This window comes from Trachypithecus francoisi, unplaced genomic scaffold (assembly GCF_009764315.1).
Source record: "Trachypithecus francoisi isolate TF-2019V2 unplaced genomic scaffold, Tfra_2.0 Lachesis_group11, whole genome shotgun sequence".
NCBI lineage: Eukaryota > Metazoa > Chordata > Mammalia > Primates > Cercopithecidae > Trachypithecus > Trachypithecus francoisi.
Genome location: NW_022681456.1, coordinates 48470695 through 48491602, shown reverse-complemented (window position 1 = coordinate 48491602; position 20908 = coordinate 48470695). Strand labels below are relative to the sequence as shown.

At 34.3% G+C, this 20908-nt stretch overlaps 1 protein-coding gene across 2 annotated transcripts in view; it reads left to right on the top strand.

Moving 5' to 3' along the window:
* The window catches only part of LRRIQ1 (leucine rich repeats and IQ motif containing 1), a 211284-nt gene that overhangs the window by 18345 nt on the left and 172031 nt on the right, over window positions 1-20908 (top strand). For both annotated transcript variants that reach the window (XM_033221137.1, XM_033221138.1), the window contains exons 8-10: window positions 2813-4447; window positions 10066-10218; window positions 11528-11678. In XM_033221137.1, the coding sequence (XP_033077028.1) occupies window positions 2813-4447; window positions 10066-10218; window positions 11528-11678 (1939 nt within the window). The remainder of the gene's footprint in view (window positions 1-2812; window positions 4448-10065; window positions 10219-11527; window positions 11679-20908) is intronic.

Here is a 20908-nt window from a genome sequence, read left to right as displayed (position 1 = left end):
GCATATTTATTTTTGCCTATGCTATCTATGATTGCAAATTTGATGCCTTTTCCTTACATTCTTTTGAAGCTTTAGGATTTTTCACTTTATACATTCACCCACACATATTTACTGATTTTCTACTAGGTCAGGCACTTCTCTGAGTGTTTAAGATATGGCAGTCATAAAACTGAAAATAATCCCTACTTTCAAATATGATACACAATTCCCAAGGAGGAGAGATACAAAGAAAATCACACCTTGGAATTAGATAGTGTTATTCAAATTCAAGACAAAGGAAAAATAAAGTGTTAGAAGCATCCAGAGGAAAAAAGACATATTATCTAAAAAAGAGCACAGTAAAACTAAAAGCTTACATTCCTTAGAGTTCTGAAATATTGCTAGCATCTATCTAAGTGTGTTGTATATGTGTGCATGCAATGTTCGGTCTTTCTTCTGTGGCTTTTTGTTGTTGTTGTGTTTTTTTTTTTTTTAATTTTTTAAATTTTTTTATTTTTTATTATACTTTAAGTTCTAGGGTACATGTGCATAACGTTTATATCATGTATAACTCCCCAATGCAATCCCTCTCTTCTCCCCCCTCCCCACGATAGGCCCCAGTGTGTGATGTTCCCCTTCCCGAGTCCAAGTGATCTCATTGTTCAGTTCCCACCTATGAGTGAGAACATGCGGTGTTTGGTTTTCTCTTCTTGTGATAGTTTGCTAAGAATGATGGTTTCCAGCTGCATCCATGTCCCTACAAAGGACGCAAACTCATCCTTTTTGATGGCTGCATAGTATTCCATGGTGTATATGTGCCACATTTTCTTAATCCAGTCTGTCACAGATGGACATTTGGGTTGATTCCAAGTCTTTGCTATTGTGAATAGTGCCGCAATAAACATACGTGTGCATGTGTCTTTGTAGTAGAGTAATTTATAATCCTTTGGGTATATACCCAGTAGTGGGATGGCTGGGTCATATGGTACATCTAGTTCTAGATCCTTGAGGAATCGCCATACTGTTTTCCATAATGGTTGAACTAGTTTACAATCCCACCAACAGTGTAAAAGTGTTCCTATTTCTCCACATCCTCTCCAACATCTATTGTTTCCTGACTTCTTAATGATTGCCATTCTAACTGGTGTGAGATGGTATCTCATTGTCTAGGAAAAGAAGAAGCCAAATTGTTGTTGTTTTTAAGAAAACGTATTTTTCTATTATTTTCGTCCCTTCAGTTTTTCTCAGTTCTTTATTCAGGAACTCCTAATAGTCATGTGTTGGAGTTTCTGTGTTAATCTTCTTTACCTCTGACATACCATTTTTATCTTTGTTATTATTTTGTTGTTGGGGGAAAACATCTAATTTTGATTTTTTTTTTTAAGTAATCATCTGTCCAGCCATTCTATTTTGATTATTTAAGTGAGTTGTTTTTATTTGAACACTTGAAATATGAGGTTATTCCTGTTTAAATATTTTTTCTAAAATATCTTTATTTAAATTTTTATCTAGTTTATTTAATAGTTCGATTTTCTCAGAAATTGGCTCTTCCTTCTGCTGATTAAAATATAGTCTCATATCCTTTTTGTTAGTTTCCTGTAGATATTTTCTTAATTTTGTTTATCTGCTTACTTTTGGTTTAGGACTGTAGTAAAAATAATATTTTCTCACCTAACTCTAAATATTTCATTAAATAAAGTAGTATGTGGTTATCAACTATTTTGGTCATTGAGAAGGGGTAAGATATGTGAGTAGGCTGGTTCTGGATATTGTTTTTATGTAGGGACTATCTGACTTTCTTGGTATCATAAGTTTCACAAAATAATTCCTGTTTTTGCAGTCTCAGTACTAGCTGAGTCTTCTTGATCAGAACTCTCTTTCCAGAAAGTTTGAAGTCCTTTATTTCTATGTGGTTTTTAGCCTGTGGTTTCCCTTTTGTTGTTGTTGTGTTTTTTTTTTTTTTAAGTAATCATCTGTCCAGCCATTCTATTTTGATTATTTAAGTGAGTTGTTTTTATTTGAACACTTGAAATATGAGGTTATTCCTGTTTAAATATTTTTTCTAAAATATCTTTATTTAATTTTTATCTAGTTTATTTAATAGTTCGATTTTCTCAGAAATTGGCTCTTCCTTCTGCTGATTAAAATATAGTCTCATATCCTTTTTGTTAGTTTCCTGTAGATATTTTCTTAATTTTGTTTATCTGCTTACTTTTGGTTTAGGACTGTAGTAAAAATAATATTTTCTCACCTAACTCTAAATATTTCATTAAATAAAGTAGTATGTGGTTATCAACTATTTTGGTCATTGAGAAGGGGTAAGATATGTGAGTAGGCTGGTTCTGGATATTGTTTTTATGTAGGGACTATCTGACTTTCTTGGTATCATAAGTTTCACAAAATAATTCCTGTTTTTGCAGTCTCAGTACTAGCTGAGTCTTCTTGATCAGAACTCTCTTTCCAGAAAGTTTGAAGTCCTTTATTTCTATGTGGTTTTTAGCCTGTGGTTTCCCTTTTGTTGTTGTTGTTTGTTTGCTTATTCTGTGTCTTTTTGATTTTATGTTTTCTATCTTCAAGGAAATCTCCAATTTATATCTGGGTGGCTTAGAATACATATAACATTAGAGTATCAACTTAACATGATTCAATCTCCTAAATATTAAAAAAGTATACCCTTTAAGATAAATGACTTTAGTTTCTCTAAATAAATTTTTTAGAAACTTTATTAAGACATCAGTTTTAGTATTTGTTTTCAATCTATATTTCAGATGACATTTTAGTAACATCTCATGTTTAGTTTATGCTGACTACCATGTATCTTACTTTGTTTTAGGAGTATATTAAAAACTTGCATTTACAAATGGAAGAAGAAAGGACAAGATTTAAAGACCAACAGGAAAAAGAAAAAAATTGTTTGTTAAAACAGCAGAATAATGCAGCTGTTAAAATTCAAGCTAAATATAAAGCATTTGTAGCCTATCAAAAATATGGCCCAATTATTAAAGAGCAAATTGAAAGTAGGAAAAGGAAAGCACAAGAGTGGAAGGAAAAGGAAGCAAAAATACGACAGAAGGAGGAAGAAAATCGAAAAAGATTAGAGGAAGAACAAAGGATAAAAGAAGAGAGAAAAAAGCAAAAGGAAGAGGAAAGGAAAAGGAGAGAAAAAGAATATGAAGACAAAAAGAATATTATGAAACAAAAAAGAGAGCAATTAATAATCAAGGAAAATATAAGATTAAGAGAAGATGCAAGCCAACAGCTAATAATAAGTAGTGCATTAAAGAAGAGAGGATATAATAACAAACATTTAAGTCTTGAAGATATTTCAAATGATAAGGGTGATATAGCCAAAAATCTAGTGGATGAAAATTTAAAGAAGCAGGAAGATGTTCTCCTTTGGTTAGCTGAGGAATCAAATATGAAAGAAAATATAGATAGACAGACTATATTAAAAGAATCAATACAAGTACAATTAAAAGAATCTATATCAAGCCAAACAATTCTGGCAGATTTTAAAATGGAAGAAAAAAATAAAAACCTAGCAAAAAAACAATGTTCAGAAGAATGGGTCAAGCAAGAAAGAAAATATGAAAATGTAAATAACAAAACTGAATTGGGAGACTCTGGTCTAAAAGGAAATCTGAAAGAACAGTTTCCACTGCAAGAATTAAAGTCTGATGCACAAAAAGAAGAAATCATGAAACATGTCATAAATGAGAATATGGGACCAAAAACCCAGATAATATTAGAACATAACCAAGAAATCAATGAAGTGAAAACCAATGAAGCACAGAAAATAATCAAAGATAATCAGCAGAAAAAAATACAAAAAGTAGAAAAAGAAGAGATACAAGAACAGAATGGATTATTATACAAAGATAAGGATACTTTAATTATTTCAATGAAGCAAAAATCACTCTCACTATCATCAGAAAATTGCGAAGATGTAGGAGAAAACGTAATATTACAAGAAAAAGAAATGTATTCAAAAGTCAAGGAAATTGAGGAGAACCCTAAAGACAATGCTTGGAATAGTGGCATTATGATTTTTAACACAACTGATACCATGATAAATAAAGAAGGCAAAAGAAATAACCAAGATTATGTGTTAGGTAGACATGCTCCTTGTGAAGACTTGAGTGATTGTAATGCAGAAAGCTCCATGGTATCTAAAGAAGTAAACTCTCTTAAATCTGAGATTAGAAAAATTTCAGAAAAATGCCCTGAAAATGGACCTGAACCTGAAAGCATGACCTGCTCTGTACCAGAGTCAACACTTCTATATTCTATTGAAGAAAAGAGACTAGCCTGGATAAAATCATTTAAACCTTGGCTTGAAATTTTCAAGCAAAATCAACAAAAGAAAATTGTTAGAAGAAAGAGACCTGTGAAATGCCCAGCCAACATGACACCCGCTTTGGATAAACTGAAAATTCTTCGATGTGGCCCTTGGGATACTTTACAGCAGGTATTTCTAATTTTATAATACTTTTTCATATTTAATTCCAATTAGCTCTTTAAAATGTAACTTTTCAGATCTTAGAAAAAATTATTTTGTATACAAGAATTGTCTCTCTTATTTAATAAAGTTATGAATGAAGTATTACCCCATTTGGGAGGGAATATATTTCAACTAAAATACTTCAAGGTATCTTCCCTAAGTGACAGTCTATAAACAGCTTTGATTTATATTTTTTAATATCTTGAAGCCTATGTTCAAGGGCCCTACAGTCATTATTGAAACCTCTAAGAATGGAAGCATACAGAAAGTTAGGGTTAGAATTATAGTAGGAAACTCCTAAGTAAACAGAAGTTTGCTTTAGACTTGAGCCACCGCACCACCTAGTGACTCCTTTTGGAATAAAATGGATTCCCTGTGCATGACCACTGTTGTGAAAGAAGGGCTTGCATGATAGCAAACCCTAGAATTCCTATCTAGAAACAATTATTTAGTTGTGTGCTCTTTAAAGGTGGTGCCTGTATGTCTGAAATGTAAAATAGTTGTCATCAAATGTTACTAATTTTATATGGTTATGGAGAACATTGTTTCAACCAAAATTAAGACACAGAAACTAACAAACGTATGGAAAAAGAAAATAATATTTTAAACAGTGTAACACTAGAAAGGACTTATGATTAAAATACATATATTTATCTAAGGCCTGAAAGTCAAATGTATTCCATAAAGTTTATTTAATTTCTTGATAGACTTTCTTGCTAGACAGATGCTGATGCAGATGTTGCTGAAAAAGACATAATTTCATTTTGTATGGCTATATATTATTCTAGGCTATATATGTACATAGAATTTATCTCCATACAAATTGATGAGTACATTTTCTTTCTGAAAAAAATATTAAAAATAAATTTATTTCAAAATTGCTTTAGATTATGAATAATTTCTAAAATGATTTTGAAACTAGAAGTCTAGAGGGCCGGGCGCGGTGGCTCAAGCCTGTAATCCCAGCACTTTGGGAGGCCGAGACGGGCGGATCACGAGGTCAGGAGATCGAGACCATCGTGGCTAACACGGTGAAACCCCGTCTCTACTAAAAAATACAAAAAAACTAGCCGGGCGAGGTGGCGGGCGCCTGTAGCAGCTACTCGGGAGGCTGAGGCAGGAGAATGGCGTGAACCCAGGAGGCGGAGCTTGCAGTGAGCTGAGATCCAGCCACTGCACTCCAGCCCGGGCGACAGAGCGAGACTCCGTCTCTAAAAAAAAGAAGTCTTATTTATCTGAAGTTTTAATTATTGCTTTTGTTACTTAAAACAGAGTGGAATAATTCCTTTCTTTATATCACCATGAACACATGGTCCTTCAATTTACTTACATAAATATGTAACTTTAAAACTTTTAGTTTAATTTAATGCACAGGAAATGTTCCATACAAAGAGGAGTTACTGCATTCTAAAATTTTGTACTCTTTCAATGTTTTTTGAAATAATAATGCTTCTAATTTTAATACAATATTTTTATAATTTTAAGTATGGCATACACAAGAATATTCCTATCAAGCTAATGATTTTTAACTTTAAGTACAAGGGTACAAATGCAGCTTTGTTATAAAGGTATATGGCATGATGCTGAAGTTTGGAGCATGACTGAACCTGTCACCCAGGTAGTGAGCACAGTACCCAATAGGTAGTTTTTCGACTCTTGTCCCCTTTCTTTCACCCCTTCTTGTTTTCCCCAGTGTCTGTTGTTCCTATCTTTATGTCGTTGTTTACCTAATTCTTATTTCCCACGTATAAATGAGAATATGTGGTATTTGATTTTCTGTTTCTGTGTTAGTTGGCTTAGGATAATGGTTTCCACTTGCAACCATGTTGCTGAAAAAGACATAATTTCATTTTGTATGGCTATATATTATTCTAGGCTATATATGTACTACTTTTTTTTTTTTTTTTTAAACATCTAATCCACTGTTGATGAGTACCTGGGTTGATTCCATGTCTTTGGTATTGTGAGTAGTGCTGCGATCAAAAAACTGGTATATAGGCCGGGCGCGGTGGCTCAAGCCTGTAATCCCAGCACTTTGGGAGGCCGAGACGGGCGGATCACGAGGTCAGGAGATCGAGACCATCCTGGCTAATACGGTGAAACCTCGTCTCTACTAAAAAATACAAAAAACTAGCTGGGCGAGGTGGCGGGCGCCTGTAGTCCCAGCTGCTTGGGAGGCTGAGGCAGGAGAATGGTGTGAACCCAGGAGGCAGAGCTTGCAGTGAGCTGAGATCCGGCCACTGCACTCCAGCCTGGGTGACAGAGCGAGACTCCGTCTCAAAAAAAAAAAAAAAAAAAAAAAAAAAAACTGGTATATGTGTCTTTTTGGTAGATTTATTTATTTATTTATTTATTTTGATACATATCCAGTAATGAGAATGGTGGGTTGAATGGTGGTTCAGTTCTTAGTTCTTTGAGAAATCTCCAAACTGCTTTCCACAGTGGCTTAACTAATTTACATCTCTACCAACAATGAACAAGTGTTCCCTTTTCTCTGTAACCTCACCAACATCTACTATTTTTTGACTTGTTAGCAAAAGCCATTCTAATTGGTGAGAGATGGTATCTCATTGTGGTTTTTATTTGCATTTCTCTGATAAGTGGTGGTGTTGAGCATTTTTTCATATGTTTGTTGGCCACGTGTATGTCTTCTTTCAAAATATCTCTGTGCATGTTCTTTGCCTACTTCTTCATGGGGTTATTTTATTTTTATTTTTTACTGGCTGATTTAAGTTCCTTGTAGATGCTGGATATTAGACCTTTGTCCAATGCATAGTTTGCAAATATTTTTTTTTCCTATTCTGTAGGTTGTCTGTTTACTTTTTAAAGAGTTTCTCTTGCTGTGCAGAAGCTCACTAGTTTAATTAGTCCCCACTTGTCAATTTTTGTTTTTGTTGCAATTGCTTTTGAGGACTTAGCCGTAAATTATTTGCCAAAGGTGACATAAAGAAGGGTATTTCCCATAAAAATTTAAGATAGATGAAAGACTTACATAGAAAACCTCAAACTATGAAAATCCTACAAAAGCTAATGATTTTGTTTAATCTAATTTTTAACTTTTGTGGGTACATAGTAGGTATATATATTTATGGGATACATGACATATTTTGATTCAGGCATATAATGCATAATAATCACATTATGGTAGATGGGGGGTATATCCATTTTCTCAAGTATTTACCCTTTCTTTGTGTTACAAATAATCCAGTTATACTCTTAGTCATTTTAAAGTGTACAATAAATTATTATTGACTTTAGTCACCCTATTGTGCTATCAAATACTAGATCATATTCATTTATGTTATTATATTTTTGTACCCATTCATCATCTCCACTTCCCTCAACCTCACTCCACTACCCTTCCAGCCTCTGGTAACCATCATTCAGCTTTCTAATCCTATTAGTTCAATCCTTTTAATTTTTAGCTCCCACAAATACGGGAGAATATGAAGTTTGTCTATCTATACCTGGTTTATTTCACTTAATGACTTCCATTTTGTTGTTGTTGAGACAGAGTCTTGCTCTGTTGCCCAGGCTGGAGTGCAGTGGGGCGATCTTGGCTCACTGCAAACTCTGTCTCCCGGTTTCGGCTCACTGCAAGCTCCCGATCTTGGCTCACTGCAAGCTCTGTCTCCCGGCCATTCTCCTGCCCCCCCAGCAGGTGGAACTATAGGCGCACACTGCCACGCCCAGCTTTTGTGTGTGTGTGTGTGTTTAGTAGAGACGGGGTTTCACCATGTTAGCCAGGATGGTCTCGATCTCCTGACCTTGTGATTCGCCCGCCTCAGCCTCCCAAAGTGCTGGGATTACAGGCATGAGCCACCACTCCTGGCCTATGACTTCCAGTTTTATCTATGTTGTTGCAAATGACAGGATCTCATTGTTTTTGATGGCTGAATAGTCCTCATGGTGTATATGTACTATTTCTTTATTCAGTTCTCTGTTGATGAACACTTAGGTTGCTACTAAATCTTGGCTATTGTGCAGAGTACTGCCGTAAACTTGAGGATACAGATGACTCTTCAATATACTGATTTCGTTTCTTTCGGATATATATCTAGCAGTGGTATTGCTGGAACATATGGTAGCTCAGTTTTTCGAGGAATCTCCAAACTGTTCTCCACGGTGGCTGTACTTATTCACATTCCCACCAACAATGTAGGAGGGTTCCCTTTTCTCCACATCCTCTCCAGCATTTGCCTGACTTCTGCACATAAGCCATTTTAACTGGGGTGAGTTGATACCTCATTGTCGTTTTGATTTACATTTATCTGAGGATCAGTGATGTTGAGCACGTTTTCATATGACTGCCATTTGTATGTTTTCTTGAGAAATATCTATTCAGATCTTTTGCCCATGTTTCAATTGGATTATGAGACTTTTCCTATTGAGTTGTTTGAGCTTCTTATATATTCCCATTACTAATCCCTTGTCAGATGGATAGTTTGCAAGTATTATTTCCTTTCTGTGGACTGTCTCTCCACTTTATTGATTGTTTCCTTTGCTGTGCAGAAGCTTTGTAACTTGATGCAATTCCATTTGTCCATTTTTGCTTTGGTTGCCTGTGCTTGTAGGGTATTACTCAGGAAATACTTGCCCAGTCCTATGTCCTGGAGAGTTTCCCCAATTAAAAAAATATGTATATATTATCAGTGTCGTAGTTTGGGGTCTTAGATTTAAGTATGTTTAATCTATTTTGACTTGATTTTTGTGTGTGGTAAGAGATGGGGGTCTAGTTTCATTTTTCTGCATATGGATATCCAGTGTTTTCCAGCACCATTTATTGAATAGACTATCCTTTCTCCAATGTATGGTCTTGGCACCTTTGTTGAAAATGAACTCACTGTAGATGTATAAATTTGTTTTCGGGTTTTCTGTGCTGTTTCATTTGTCTGTGTGTCTGTTTTATGCCAGTACCATGCTGTTTTGGTTACTATAGCTGTATAGTATAATTTGAAGTCCATACCACTTTAAAAATCAAAAATTGGCGGAAAAACAGGGAGTGAGCTAATACATGATTAGGTTGTTGCATTTATGTATCTTACCTTTGGGCTTGAATTTGTCATAGATGATTGCAATATTTTGTCTTTGTATGTGGGGAACAAAAGAGACCAGATAGCTTAGCAAATTGAGTTGTTAGTAATGTAGGCTTCAACATATAGTATTACTTTTCTTTTCTTTTCTTTTTTTTGAGACAGAGTCTTGCTCTGTCGCCCAGGCTGGAGTGCAGTGGCCGGATCTCGGCTCACTGCAAGCTCCGCCTCCTGAGTTTGCGCCATTCTCTTGTCTCAGCCTCCCGAGTAGCTGGGACTACAGGCGCCCGCCATCTCGCCTGGCTAGTTTTTTGTGTTTTTTCGTAGAGACGGGGTTTCACCGTGTAGGCCAGGATGGTCTCTATCTCCTGAGATCGTGATCCACCCGTCTCGGCCTCCCAAAAGTGCTGGGATTACAGGCTTGAGCCACCGCGCCCGGCCTAGTATTACTTTTCTTAAATGAATTTTCTAAACAGTTTTGTAAGGCTAATGTTGTTTATATTCAGTTTTGTTAAATAACACTGTGCACTCCAATTTTCTTGATTCCTCTAGGTTACAACAGTTACATTTCAAGATTTGCCAGGCTGTGTTCTTTCTACACTGGCAGAGTGTACAAATCTTCAGTTTCTATCCCTTCAACGCTGTGGATTAACTTCTTTGCACAGCCTGAGTAATTGTAAAAATCTTAAGTACATTGATGCACAGGTATGCTCTCTGTCCTACTGTTATTTATTTTATAATAAAATGTAAAATGGATTTATGTTTACATTTGAGAAATGACACTTTTGAAGAAACAATTACTAAACTAACCTGTAACTCAGAGCCTGAAGAAATCAAGTGGTGTGGTAAAGTTTTGAGAAGCAGAGAGGGAAGTTTATTGGATGATATGACCTAAAATGACTTATCTCTTTTTGTAGCTAATATGGTTATGGTTTTCATTACTTTTGCTGCACAACAAATGACTATATTACTTAGTAGTTTCAACCAACAACCATCTTATTTGTTCATGGTTCTGTGGGCCATTAATTGTGACGAAACTTGGCTGGGCATTTTTTCTGATTTTTATTGTATTTACTGGGTCTCTTATGTAACTGTAGTGAGATGGAAGCTAGAGCTAGAATGTCCTAAATCACTTACCTTATATGTCTGCTGCCTTGGCAGAATTGTCTGGAAGATGGGAATCTCTCTGTTATCTGGGGCTTCTTTCCAGGGTGTTTGTAGGATATTTCTCAAGAGCAGAATCTCAAGAACCTAAAAGACATGCTGCAGTGTGCAAGTGCTTGTAAAACATCTGCTTACATCGTGTTGGCTAATGTTTTATTGGCTAAGCCCTGAGGTCATGTGGAAGGGGACTGTATGCATATGTGAATATTGGTTTCTGATGTTTACTGGGAGCTACCAAAGTAACAGTCTATTAAAATCTATCCTCTGGCTTATAATGATTCACATCTTTCCCACATGCAAAATACGTTCATATCCCAAATACACCAAAGTATCATTAACTGAAGGCATCGGGCTCAAGCCTGAAGCACAGGCTTTTCCCATCTAAATCAGATCCAGGTGAAGAGGTGGCTCATTAGGTCCAGTTCCTTGGATGCATCCACTGAGGTGAAGTCCGCTCAACTCAGATATCTGCAATCTAAAATTAAAAATTATCTACTGCCACCCCACATACAGTGGTGAGACACGGCTTGATTACCAACAGTAGCCATTCCCATTCAAGATGGGAGAAACAAGAATGACAATATATTCACTTTTTAAAGTTTATATTGTTTAAAATACTTTGTTATCCTCTGTGTTTTAAAACAATAATATTTAATACATTAAAAATTATTTATTAGTTTACTTAATATTTTCATCCAAAGAGTATAACAGTTTTCAGGGTTATCTTAGAAGTTAAAGATTCAGATATTAATTTGGAGATCCTATCTCATCTTTCCTCTTTTTGAAAGCTTTAAATATTTCATTAATAAGCCATTGAAGTAAAACTAATTGCATTTGTTCTTTGCTTCAGGAAAACTGTATTGAGGCTATTGACTGTGAAAATTTGGAAAATCTCTGTGTTGTTCTTCTTAATAAAAATCAACTGACTTCTCTTCATGGTTTGGATGGCTGCACTAATATTCAATGTCTTGAACTTTCACATAATAAAATTACTCGAATTGGTAAGCACAATGAAATTTTAATATTTAAATATTTATTTCTCATAATTTATTTTGTTTTATTTATTCCTTTTTAAGAGTAGGCCGCCATCACAAATCTGCATGTTTTATTTATATTATACTTTTAAAATCTAGATTAGAAAAATACAATTATTTTTAATGTCTATAAAGGGAGTATGCTCTCCCACCACTGGCAACTCTGTAGTTGTTAGCAGCCCCCCAAGTTAGTATATATGCTTCTCTGTTTCTTTTCCTACATCCAATAGTGATCTGAGCTCTACGGGAATATAACACCTTGATATTGTGCCTTGATATTTTTATGGATCCTATGCTTCCCAAATGCCTCAGCAGTTGTTGTAACTGTTTGCTGGTAAACCTTTTTCATTACCACTCTCATTAGCTACATACATCACTTGGACTAATCTTTCCTTCTTCAGATAAAGTTGCTAAAACTACATGAAAGATTCTTCAGGCTGAATCTCCCTAAACTTCTCAGTCCCTCCAGAGCTATATCTGCATATCTATGTAACTATATTGACTTCCTTCCTTATGTCTTATAATTTATATAGGTAGCAATGAAAATCCCTTTTCTTAGTTAAAGACCAGTCCTTTTATTTTTTTGTTTTAGCAATTTTTTTGTGGACTCAAGTTTATCTTTTATTTTTTATTTATTTATCTATTTTTATTTTTTTGATAAGGTCTTGCTATGTTGCCCAGGCTTGTCTCGAACTCCTGGGCTCAACGGATTTGCCCACCTCAGTTTTCTGAGTAGCTGGGACTACAGACATGTACCACTACAGTCAACTAGTCCTATTTTCTATAAATATTCCCATCAGCCCTTCTGGACCTTACTCCATTATTTTTCGTCAGCCTTCTGTCAAAGTGTTTCTATTGCTGTGCCTTTTCTCTCACATTTCTAAATGAAAATAAAAACAAAAAAACAAAACAAAACAAAAAAACATTTCCTTTTACCTCACATTGAGTTCTGTCTTTGCCTCCCTTCTCTTCTTCCCCTTTATTGTCAAATTTTGGGAAAGAAAGAATATTTTATGTTTGCTTTCACCTCTTATTACCCAACTTCCCTCTTCTACCCACTGAAATGCGACTCAAGTTACTTCTGCATTGTTGTCAGCGTGGTGATTCTGAAGTAAAAATTGTATTATTCACCTCCTGGCTTGAATTCCTCTATTGTTTTTTATTATTTTATTCATTATGAAATTCTCAAGGGCCTTGGTAGAGGGTTAATAATGGTTAATGAAAAATCAAGGATTGCCAAAAAGTTGGGAACTGGATTAACACTTTACTTTGATATGGTACAAATGGCTGAAATATTGGGCTCCCAGAGGATACCATACTGTCCACCTTTTCAATCTTATAATCATTAGAAAGTCTAATCTAGACTGAAATATCAGAGTAGAATGGGCATAGATAGGGGAACAGTAGTAAGCTTAATTTCTGTGTTTAGCCTTGGTTCTACTATTAGTTTTGCTTCTCTGTGTATGTTTTGTTTTTTCTTTTCTTTTTATTGTGGAAAATTTCAAACATTTATAAATGTAGAATAATACATGGAAATTCCATATAACCATTAGTTATATTAAACATTTGCTTCATCTTTACTTTTTTGGGGTTTTGATTTCATTTTTTCTTTCATAAAGCAGATCCCTAGACCATGTAATTCCATTCCTTCATGCTTCAGGAGACAATTTTCAATAATATGGCCCTCTCTTACTTAACCCCAGTGCATTGTAACACCTAATGGAATTAATAATGAATCCTTGTATCAATTGATAGTACATAATCAAATTTTTCTAATTTCCTAAGTGTCTGGGTTTATTGGAATCATAATATCAGTAATGAGTATATATTACATTTATCTAGGACTTTGAAGTCTCTTTCAATCTGCAGCAGTCCTCACGGCTTTTTTTTTCCCCCCTCCATTGATTTGTTGCAGAACCTGTGTGAATTGTCTTATGGAATGTCCTGCCTCAGGCTTTGTCCATTTACTTTTTTTAGTTTTATTGAAATTGTTTCATTAAACCCTGTATTTTCTATAAATTGAAGTTAGTTAAAAAAGGTTTGATTAAATTCAGAAGTAAACTGCTTTGGCAGGAATTCTTCATAGGTGGTGTTCTGTGCTTTATATTTGATTACATCAGCAGTCATACAGTATTTGACAGTTTACTTTTAGTGATGCTACACTTGAGTGTTGGGTATAGCTGACGATAGCCTAAACACTCCATTATAAAGTTCGCCATCAACCTTTCATCTAATGTTCATCCATTGATTAATATGACCTGGATCAATTAATGCAGCAGAGGATATGATTCGTGAGTTTTCTATTTGATCATTTCTTCCATAGCCTTTAAGCTGGAATTCTTTAATCAGTTAGAACTATTTTGTTATCCCGAAATGGTTTGTAGCATAAAGTCAGGGCTAAATGCTTACTATTGTATTACAAACTCTTAAAGTCTTAGTGACCCTAGTTACTTTCAGTGGTGCTAACTTGTTTTTGGTTTGTTTATTTAGTTTGTTTTACTACTTGTTCTACCTTTCTCTCTCTCTCTCAATATTCTTATGAAAATATACATTTTTATAGCTCAGAATATTTTAGTCAGTTGCTCTGTTATTCATTTTGATACTCTAATTGTTTTGTGAACTTGAATTGAGGATGGCAAATATGCTTTAGACTTACAGCTGTATTCATATTTTCTTCTACTATATTCCATGGTTTGTGGCAACATTATTATAACCACATGCCATATCTTATCCATAAAATAGCTTCAAAACAACAATGCCACTATAACTATTGACAATATAACTTATTGTCAATAGTAATTTTTTTAAAGATTTCTTTACATTTTTTGTCCTTGCACTATCCCAAACAGATATGATTAAAATAGTATGTTATAAAATCATTTGAAATATTTTATCTTTGGGAGTAGGTTATAAATTTGATAATTTAGTTTTCTACTAATTTGATAAATTAATTCACTTTTCCCATTTGATTGTGTTTAACTTTTATATGTAACACAGATTCATGATTCCAAAATGAAAACTACATGAAAAAAGCATACTGAAGATACTGTGCTTTAGTTCCTGTCTTTTTCACTCTTCTCTCCTGTTTACTTTTATAAGTGGAATTTTTGTATAATATGTATATACATAATATGTATTTGCACATATCTAAGGAAATACATGTATGTATGCTAATCCTCTCACAAAATGTAGCATATTTTAAGTACTGTTCTTTATCTTGCTTTTTTCACTTAACAACTTATTATGAAAATTTATAATTCTTTTTCCATAGATACTTAATTTTCTGTTGTGTGAAATGACCAGAGTTTTCCCATTTTTGCCTTGCTGATGGATATTGGATGGTTTCCTATCTTCCACATTACCATAATGAATATAACATCTACTTAATTTCATATTTGGTCAGATATATCTTAAGGTTAATTTCCTGCCATTTGTATCAATGAGCCAAAAGATACCAATAATTTAGGAAGATAGTGTCAGAATCCCTTTATATATATTGTGCCTATTCTCATGCTGCTGACAAAGACATACCCGAGAATGGGTGATTTATAAAGGAAAGAGATTTAATGGACTCACAGTTCCACATGACTGGGAGGCTTCAAAATCATGGAGGAAGACAATGCAAGAGCAAAGGGACATCTTACATGGCGGCAGGCAAAAGGACTTGGCGCGGGGAACTCCCATTTGTAAAACCACCAGATCTTGTGAGATTTATTCACTACCACAAGAGCAGTATGGAGGAAACTTCCCCCATGATTCAGTTATCTACACCTGGCTTACCCTTGACATGTGGGGATTATTACCATACAAGGTGAGATTTGGGTGGGGACACAACCAAACCATATCTTTGCCGTTTAGTACTTTTACCACATATGCGTGATAATACTACTTTCTTGACTTTTTCTTTTCTGTTTATTATGCTGTCTTTTCTGTTTTGAGTTAAATATTTAATTCAATTATTTTTAAATTTTTTTATCATATTGATATAAATACTTAAATCTATAGATTTCCTCTGAGCAGTGCTTAGTCTGTAACTTCTGACATGTAGATATTTTCATCATTTTTATAATTTTAGAGTTTTTAAAAATCTTTTATCTAAGATTTAAAATTTCCATATAAAAAGGTCATTTTTTTGTTGATTCTTTTTAGTTTTATTGCTTTATAGCTGGAGAATAATTTTTGTGCTATTTCTCTTTTTGGAACTTATTTTGGCTCTCTTGCTAATCTAATATGTGGTCAATTTTCAGAATGTTTTAGATGTACTTGAAAAGGAGGCAGGGTTTTTTTTTTATTATTATTGGAATAAAGAGTTTGTTTTATATGTATAAGATCTACCTTACTGATAATTTTTCTTAAGGTGTTCTGTTTGTTTGATTTACTTTGGACTGAGGAAGTTGAGTTATTGTGAATTTGCCGGCTATTGATTTGTTATTAATCAGCCTTTTTTTTTGGTAAATCCTTTGGTTTCTGTTTTGTGAATGTTGCTGCCATGCAATTTTATAAGTGCCTTATCCTTACTGTAAATTTTAGCTTTGACTGTTGTTTCCTTCATTTTCTCTTTAATATCTTGGAAACTAAATTCTACCTTGTCTGATATAGTTTATTTTTATCTGTGTTTGCCTACCTGGCCGTCTTTTTTATTTTTAACCTTTTGAATTAAGTTTAGACATTTATTTTTATACAGTATAGATTTAGGTTTTATTTTTTGCTACAAGTTTAAATTTTTTTCTCATATAAGCTATAACCACTTGCGTTTATTAATTCACCTTATATATTTGGTCTTAATTCTGTCATCCTACTCAGGATATTCCTTCTTTCTGGAAGAAAACCTTGTTGACAATACAGAGGGTCTGCTATCACTTGGGCACCTCTACTTCTTACTTATCCCTTGCACAAGTCTGGATTCCAACTGGATTATGTTGGTCCCAGATACCTATTACCTCACTTACAAAAAATTCAGATTGTAATTTCCTTATCTCCCACTTACACTGGAATTGTAAGTTGTGTTTATTTTTTATTTTGTTACTGTTTATGGATTTCTAGAGGAAGTATTGGGAGCGTTGGATCTAGGCAGTCACCATCATCTCCTATACTTTTTAAAATATGGGTAAAATATAGCTGTTTTCACAAAATAAGCTTTATTTTGCAAACATTTCAAGGCACACTTTTGAAAATATAATATATAATATGCTTTAATGTGTTTATTTGCCCACGTTCTTTTGCTGCTGCTTTGGGATTATTATGACTTCTCCCATATGGAAATGTTGATAGTTTTGACACAAATATTTTTACTTTAAAATTTTAGTTTAAAATAATTTTGTTGTTGTTGGAGTGAAGGCAAGTGCATTGATAATGTATGTTACTATATTGGCACACACTGAAGCAAACTTTAAAAAGAAAAAAAGGCTGTTTGTAAAACAGAAATGCTTGAATTCCCATTTGCTTCATTTCCATTGCCAGCAGTGCTGTATGGAAGTTTTTTTATAAGTAATGGATTTTCTGGGATAGGATATCAGCAAGATTTATGTGAAAACTGCCATAGTATTAATTGATGAACCTGAGGTATCTCTGTGCATGCAATACAGAGCAAACAAGGTAAAAAACTTCTTTGGTGTCTGTTGGGTACAATGAAAACACTGTATTTATTGAGTGTGAGAATAGTATACATGAGAAGGTAGATGTTCTGAAGAGCAGTTGGAGTCTGTTTTTCATCTTCAGGAACTGCTTAGAGATTCTGGTTGAGCTAAGTGAAAAGCATAGATTTTGTCTTTCAGTGATATATTGATGCTAAGAACTCTTATGAAGGGACACAAAGATAGATTTGTGTTTATAAGTTAGTGAGTTATTATTCCATGCTATAATATTTCTTAAGGAGGTGAATAAAATTGGAAGCAATACCACAATATTTCACGTTGATAGTTTCAAGTTTAATTTGTTTCTAGTTCTTACTGTGCTATAGTTATCACAGTAATTAATATGTAATGTTAACTCTCTTATTTTTATTAGAAAATATTAATGTACATATTTATTTGGTTGAGACTATTTGCATTTAAGTGAATGAGAACAGTGAATACTTCAGTCTTTTTAAGGCAATTTATTTGAAATTGGTTATGAATGTTTTCCATTCTAATTAAACTATACAGTTGTAAAAATAAAAATATGCTGTGAAATATTCATACCAATTTTATTTTGTGTGTGTGTGTGTGTACATAGTAGGTGTATATATTTATGGGATACATGTGATGTTTTGATACAGGCATGCAATGTGAAATAATCATATCATGGAAAATGGGGTATCTATCTCCTCAAGCATTTATCCTTTGTTTCTACAAACAATCAAATTCCAGTCTTTTAGCTATATTAAAATGTACAATTAAGTTATTATTAACTATCATCATGCTGTTGTGCTATCAAATAATAGGTCTTATTCATTCATTCTGATTTTTGTTTTCCTTCTGTTTTTAATACATTAAGCAAGCATCTCCACTTCCTCCCAGCCCCTCACTACCTTTCCCAGCTTCTGGTAACATCCTTCTACTCTATTTTATGACCAGTTTTAAATAAGAAAATCTTTCATGTTGTCCTTTGAAATTTCCCATAAGTAAATTTATGGCAAAATTGGTAAAACTGTGTTTTCTTTATGAGATGTGGAAAAAAAACTATTGGATGAATGTTGCCACATGATTGTTAAAGTTTATGAGATGGTTCATGGAAAACCTTTAGTACTTTGCGTTAGTATTTTTGAGTTAGTTTTTAAAATAATAGCCAAAGCAAATGAAAAATAGGGGATTTATAATTTAAAATCTAGTTGTCTTTGTTTATCTTAATTTATGTTGAATTTCGTTAACTTTCTAGCAGAAAGTTTTGAAGCTAAATTAATTTTGAATAAATCCATATTTGAAAAGTTATTTTATACATTTGCATAAAAATACAATTTAGTATTATATAATAATAACTTTCTTACCAACAGGTATTTAAGTGCTTTATACAAATTAACTCATTTGCTTTTCACATCACTGGCATGAGTTAGGTACTATTAAATGTTTTATGCTGGGCACAGTGGCTCACGCTTATAATCTCAGCACTTTGGGAGGCCAAGGAGGGAGAATCACGTAAGGCCGGGAGTTCAAGACCAAACTGGGCAACATAGTGGGGCCCTGTGTCTACATTTTTATTTTTATTTTTATTTTTTTATTTTTATTTATTTTTATTTTTTATTTTTTTTTTGAGACGGAGTCTCGCTCTGTCGCCCAGGCTGGAGTGCAGTGGCCGGATCTCAGCTCACTGCAAGCTCCGCCTCCCGGGTTTACGCCATTCTCCTGCCTCAGCCTCCCGAGTAGCTGGGACTACAGGCACCGCCACCTCGCCCGGCTAGTTTTTTGTATTTTTTTTTTAGTAGAGACAGGGTTTCACCGTGTTAGCCAGGATGGTCTCGATCTCCTGACCTTGTGATCCGCCCGTCTCGGCCTCCCAAAGTGCTGGGATTACAGGCTTGAGCCACCGCGCCCGGCCTACATTTTTCTTTTTATTAGCCAGGTTTATTAGGCCATTTATGCGTTGCTACAAAGAAATACCCAATACTAGATAAGAGAAAAGAGGTTGAATTGACTCATGGTTCTGCAAGCTTTACAGGAAGCATGGTACTGACATCTGCTTGCCTTCTAGAGAGGACTTAGGAAGCTTACAATCATGGCAGAAGGCAAAGCTGGAGCAGGCACGTCGCAAGGCAAAAGCAGGAGCAAGGGAGACAGAATGTGGTGGTGATGGGGATGTTACCATATACTTTTAAACGACCAGATCTTGTGAGAACTCTATCTCCAAGACAGCACCAAGCCCTGATGGACCTTCCCCCATGATCCAAACACCTACCAGCAGGCCCCACCTCCAGCATTGAGGATTAGAATTCAACATGAGATCAGGGACAAATATCCACACTGTACCACTGAGCATGGTGGCACACTCCTGCATTCCCAGTTACTCGGGAGGCTGAGTTGGGAGGATCTCATGAGACTGGGAGGTTGAGGCTGCAGTGAGCTGTGATCATGCCACTGCGCTCCAGGCTGGGCGACAAAGGGAAACCTTGTCTCGGGGGGAAAAGAAATTCTGACCCCACCAGATAAGAAAACTGAGACATAAAGAAGTAAAATAAATTATCTAAAATTACACAGCTAGTAAGTGATAGAGACAGGATTTGAAACTCAGCAGTCTATCCCTAGTGCCTAAGTTTTAAATTACCTTATTGTTCTATTCTTCTACTTCTTTAATAAATATACATTTAATAATTAAGATTATTACTATTTTTATACTACATTAAAACTATGCTGAACAAATGTAATGATTTTGATATTTTTTCACAATGAAAAAATTTATTGAGTACCTATATGTATAAGCGCTTTTCCAGCACTGAAATATTTCTGGGGATGTAGCAATAAACAAAATAAATGATTATCTTGACTTTTTCCACCCATAACAAATGACTCTCTTGACTTTAATATCATAGTGATATACATTTTCTCTCTCTATATGGAATTGGAGTAAATTATTTCTTTTATTAAATATTGAATAAAAATAAAAACTATAAATATAATGTTAACATGTAAGAGTGATTATTTTAATATTCTTGTTCATGATATTTCTGTCTCTACGAAAACTTTAATCTGAAAAAAACATTTCTTTAATTGAAGCAATATAGTTGTCAATTCATAAATTTCACATCATATATTCCTAAAAATTATCATTGTAAATAGCAGAGATACTAAGAGTTTTTTTCCTACTTTATTTTCTAGATAATATTGCTTTCTGGAAAATTGACCACTAGTTTCATAAATATGAAAGATTAGGAAATAATTCAACATTTTCACATAGGCTTGATTGCTATGTCGTGGCTCATAGTGCCTGGAATAATTCTTGCTTTCAAATGTTGTCTTTGAATCATTGGGAGGAAAAATAAAGAGAACTCTCTAGACATTTTGCTTATAAGAATCTTTTTCACTATTACCTATTCTGTGATTTTTTGTTTTTTGGAGTCCACTAGGTGGTGCTAGCTTACTTGTTAGTTTTGAAGGGCAACACAATGCTTAGTGCTAAAACGAATCTTAGGCTGCTTAGTTTACAGATGAAAAAACACCCGCATAGTTTTCATCGAACTCATGGCAGAGGTAGGGCTGGGATCCAAGTTTCCTGATTCCTGTTTCAGT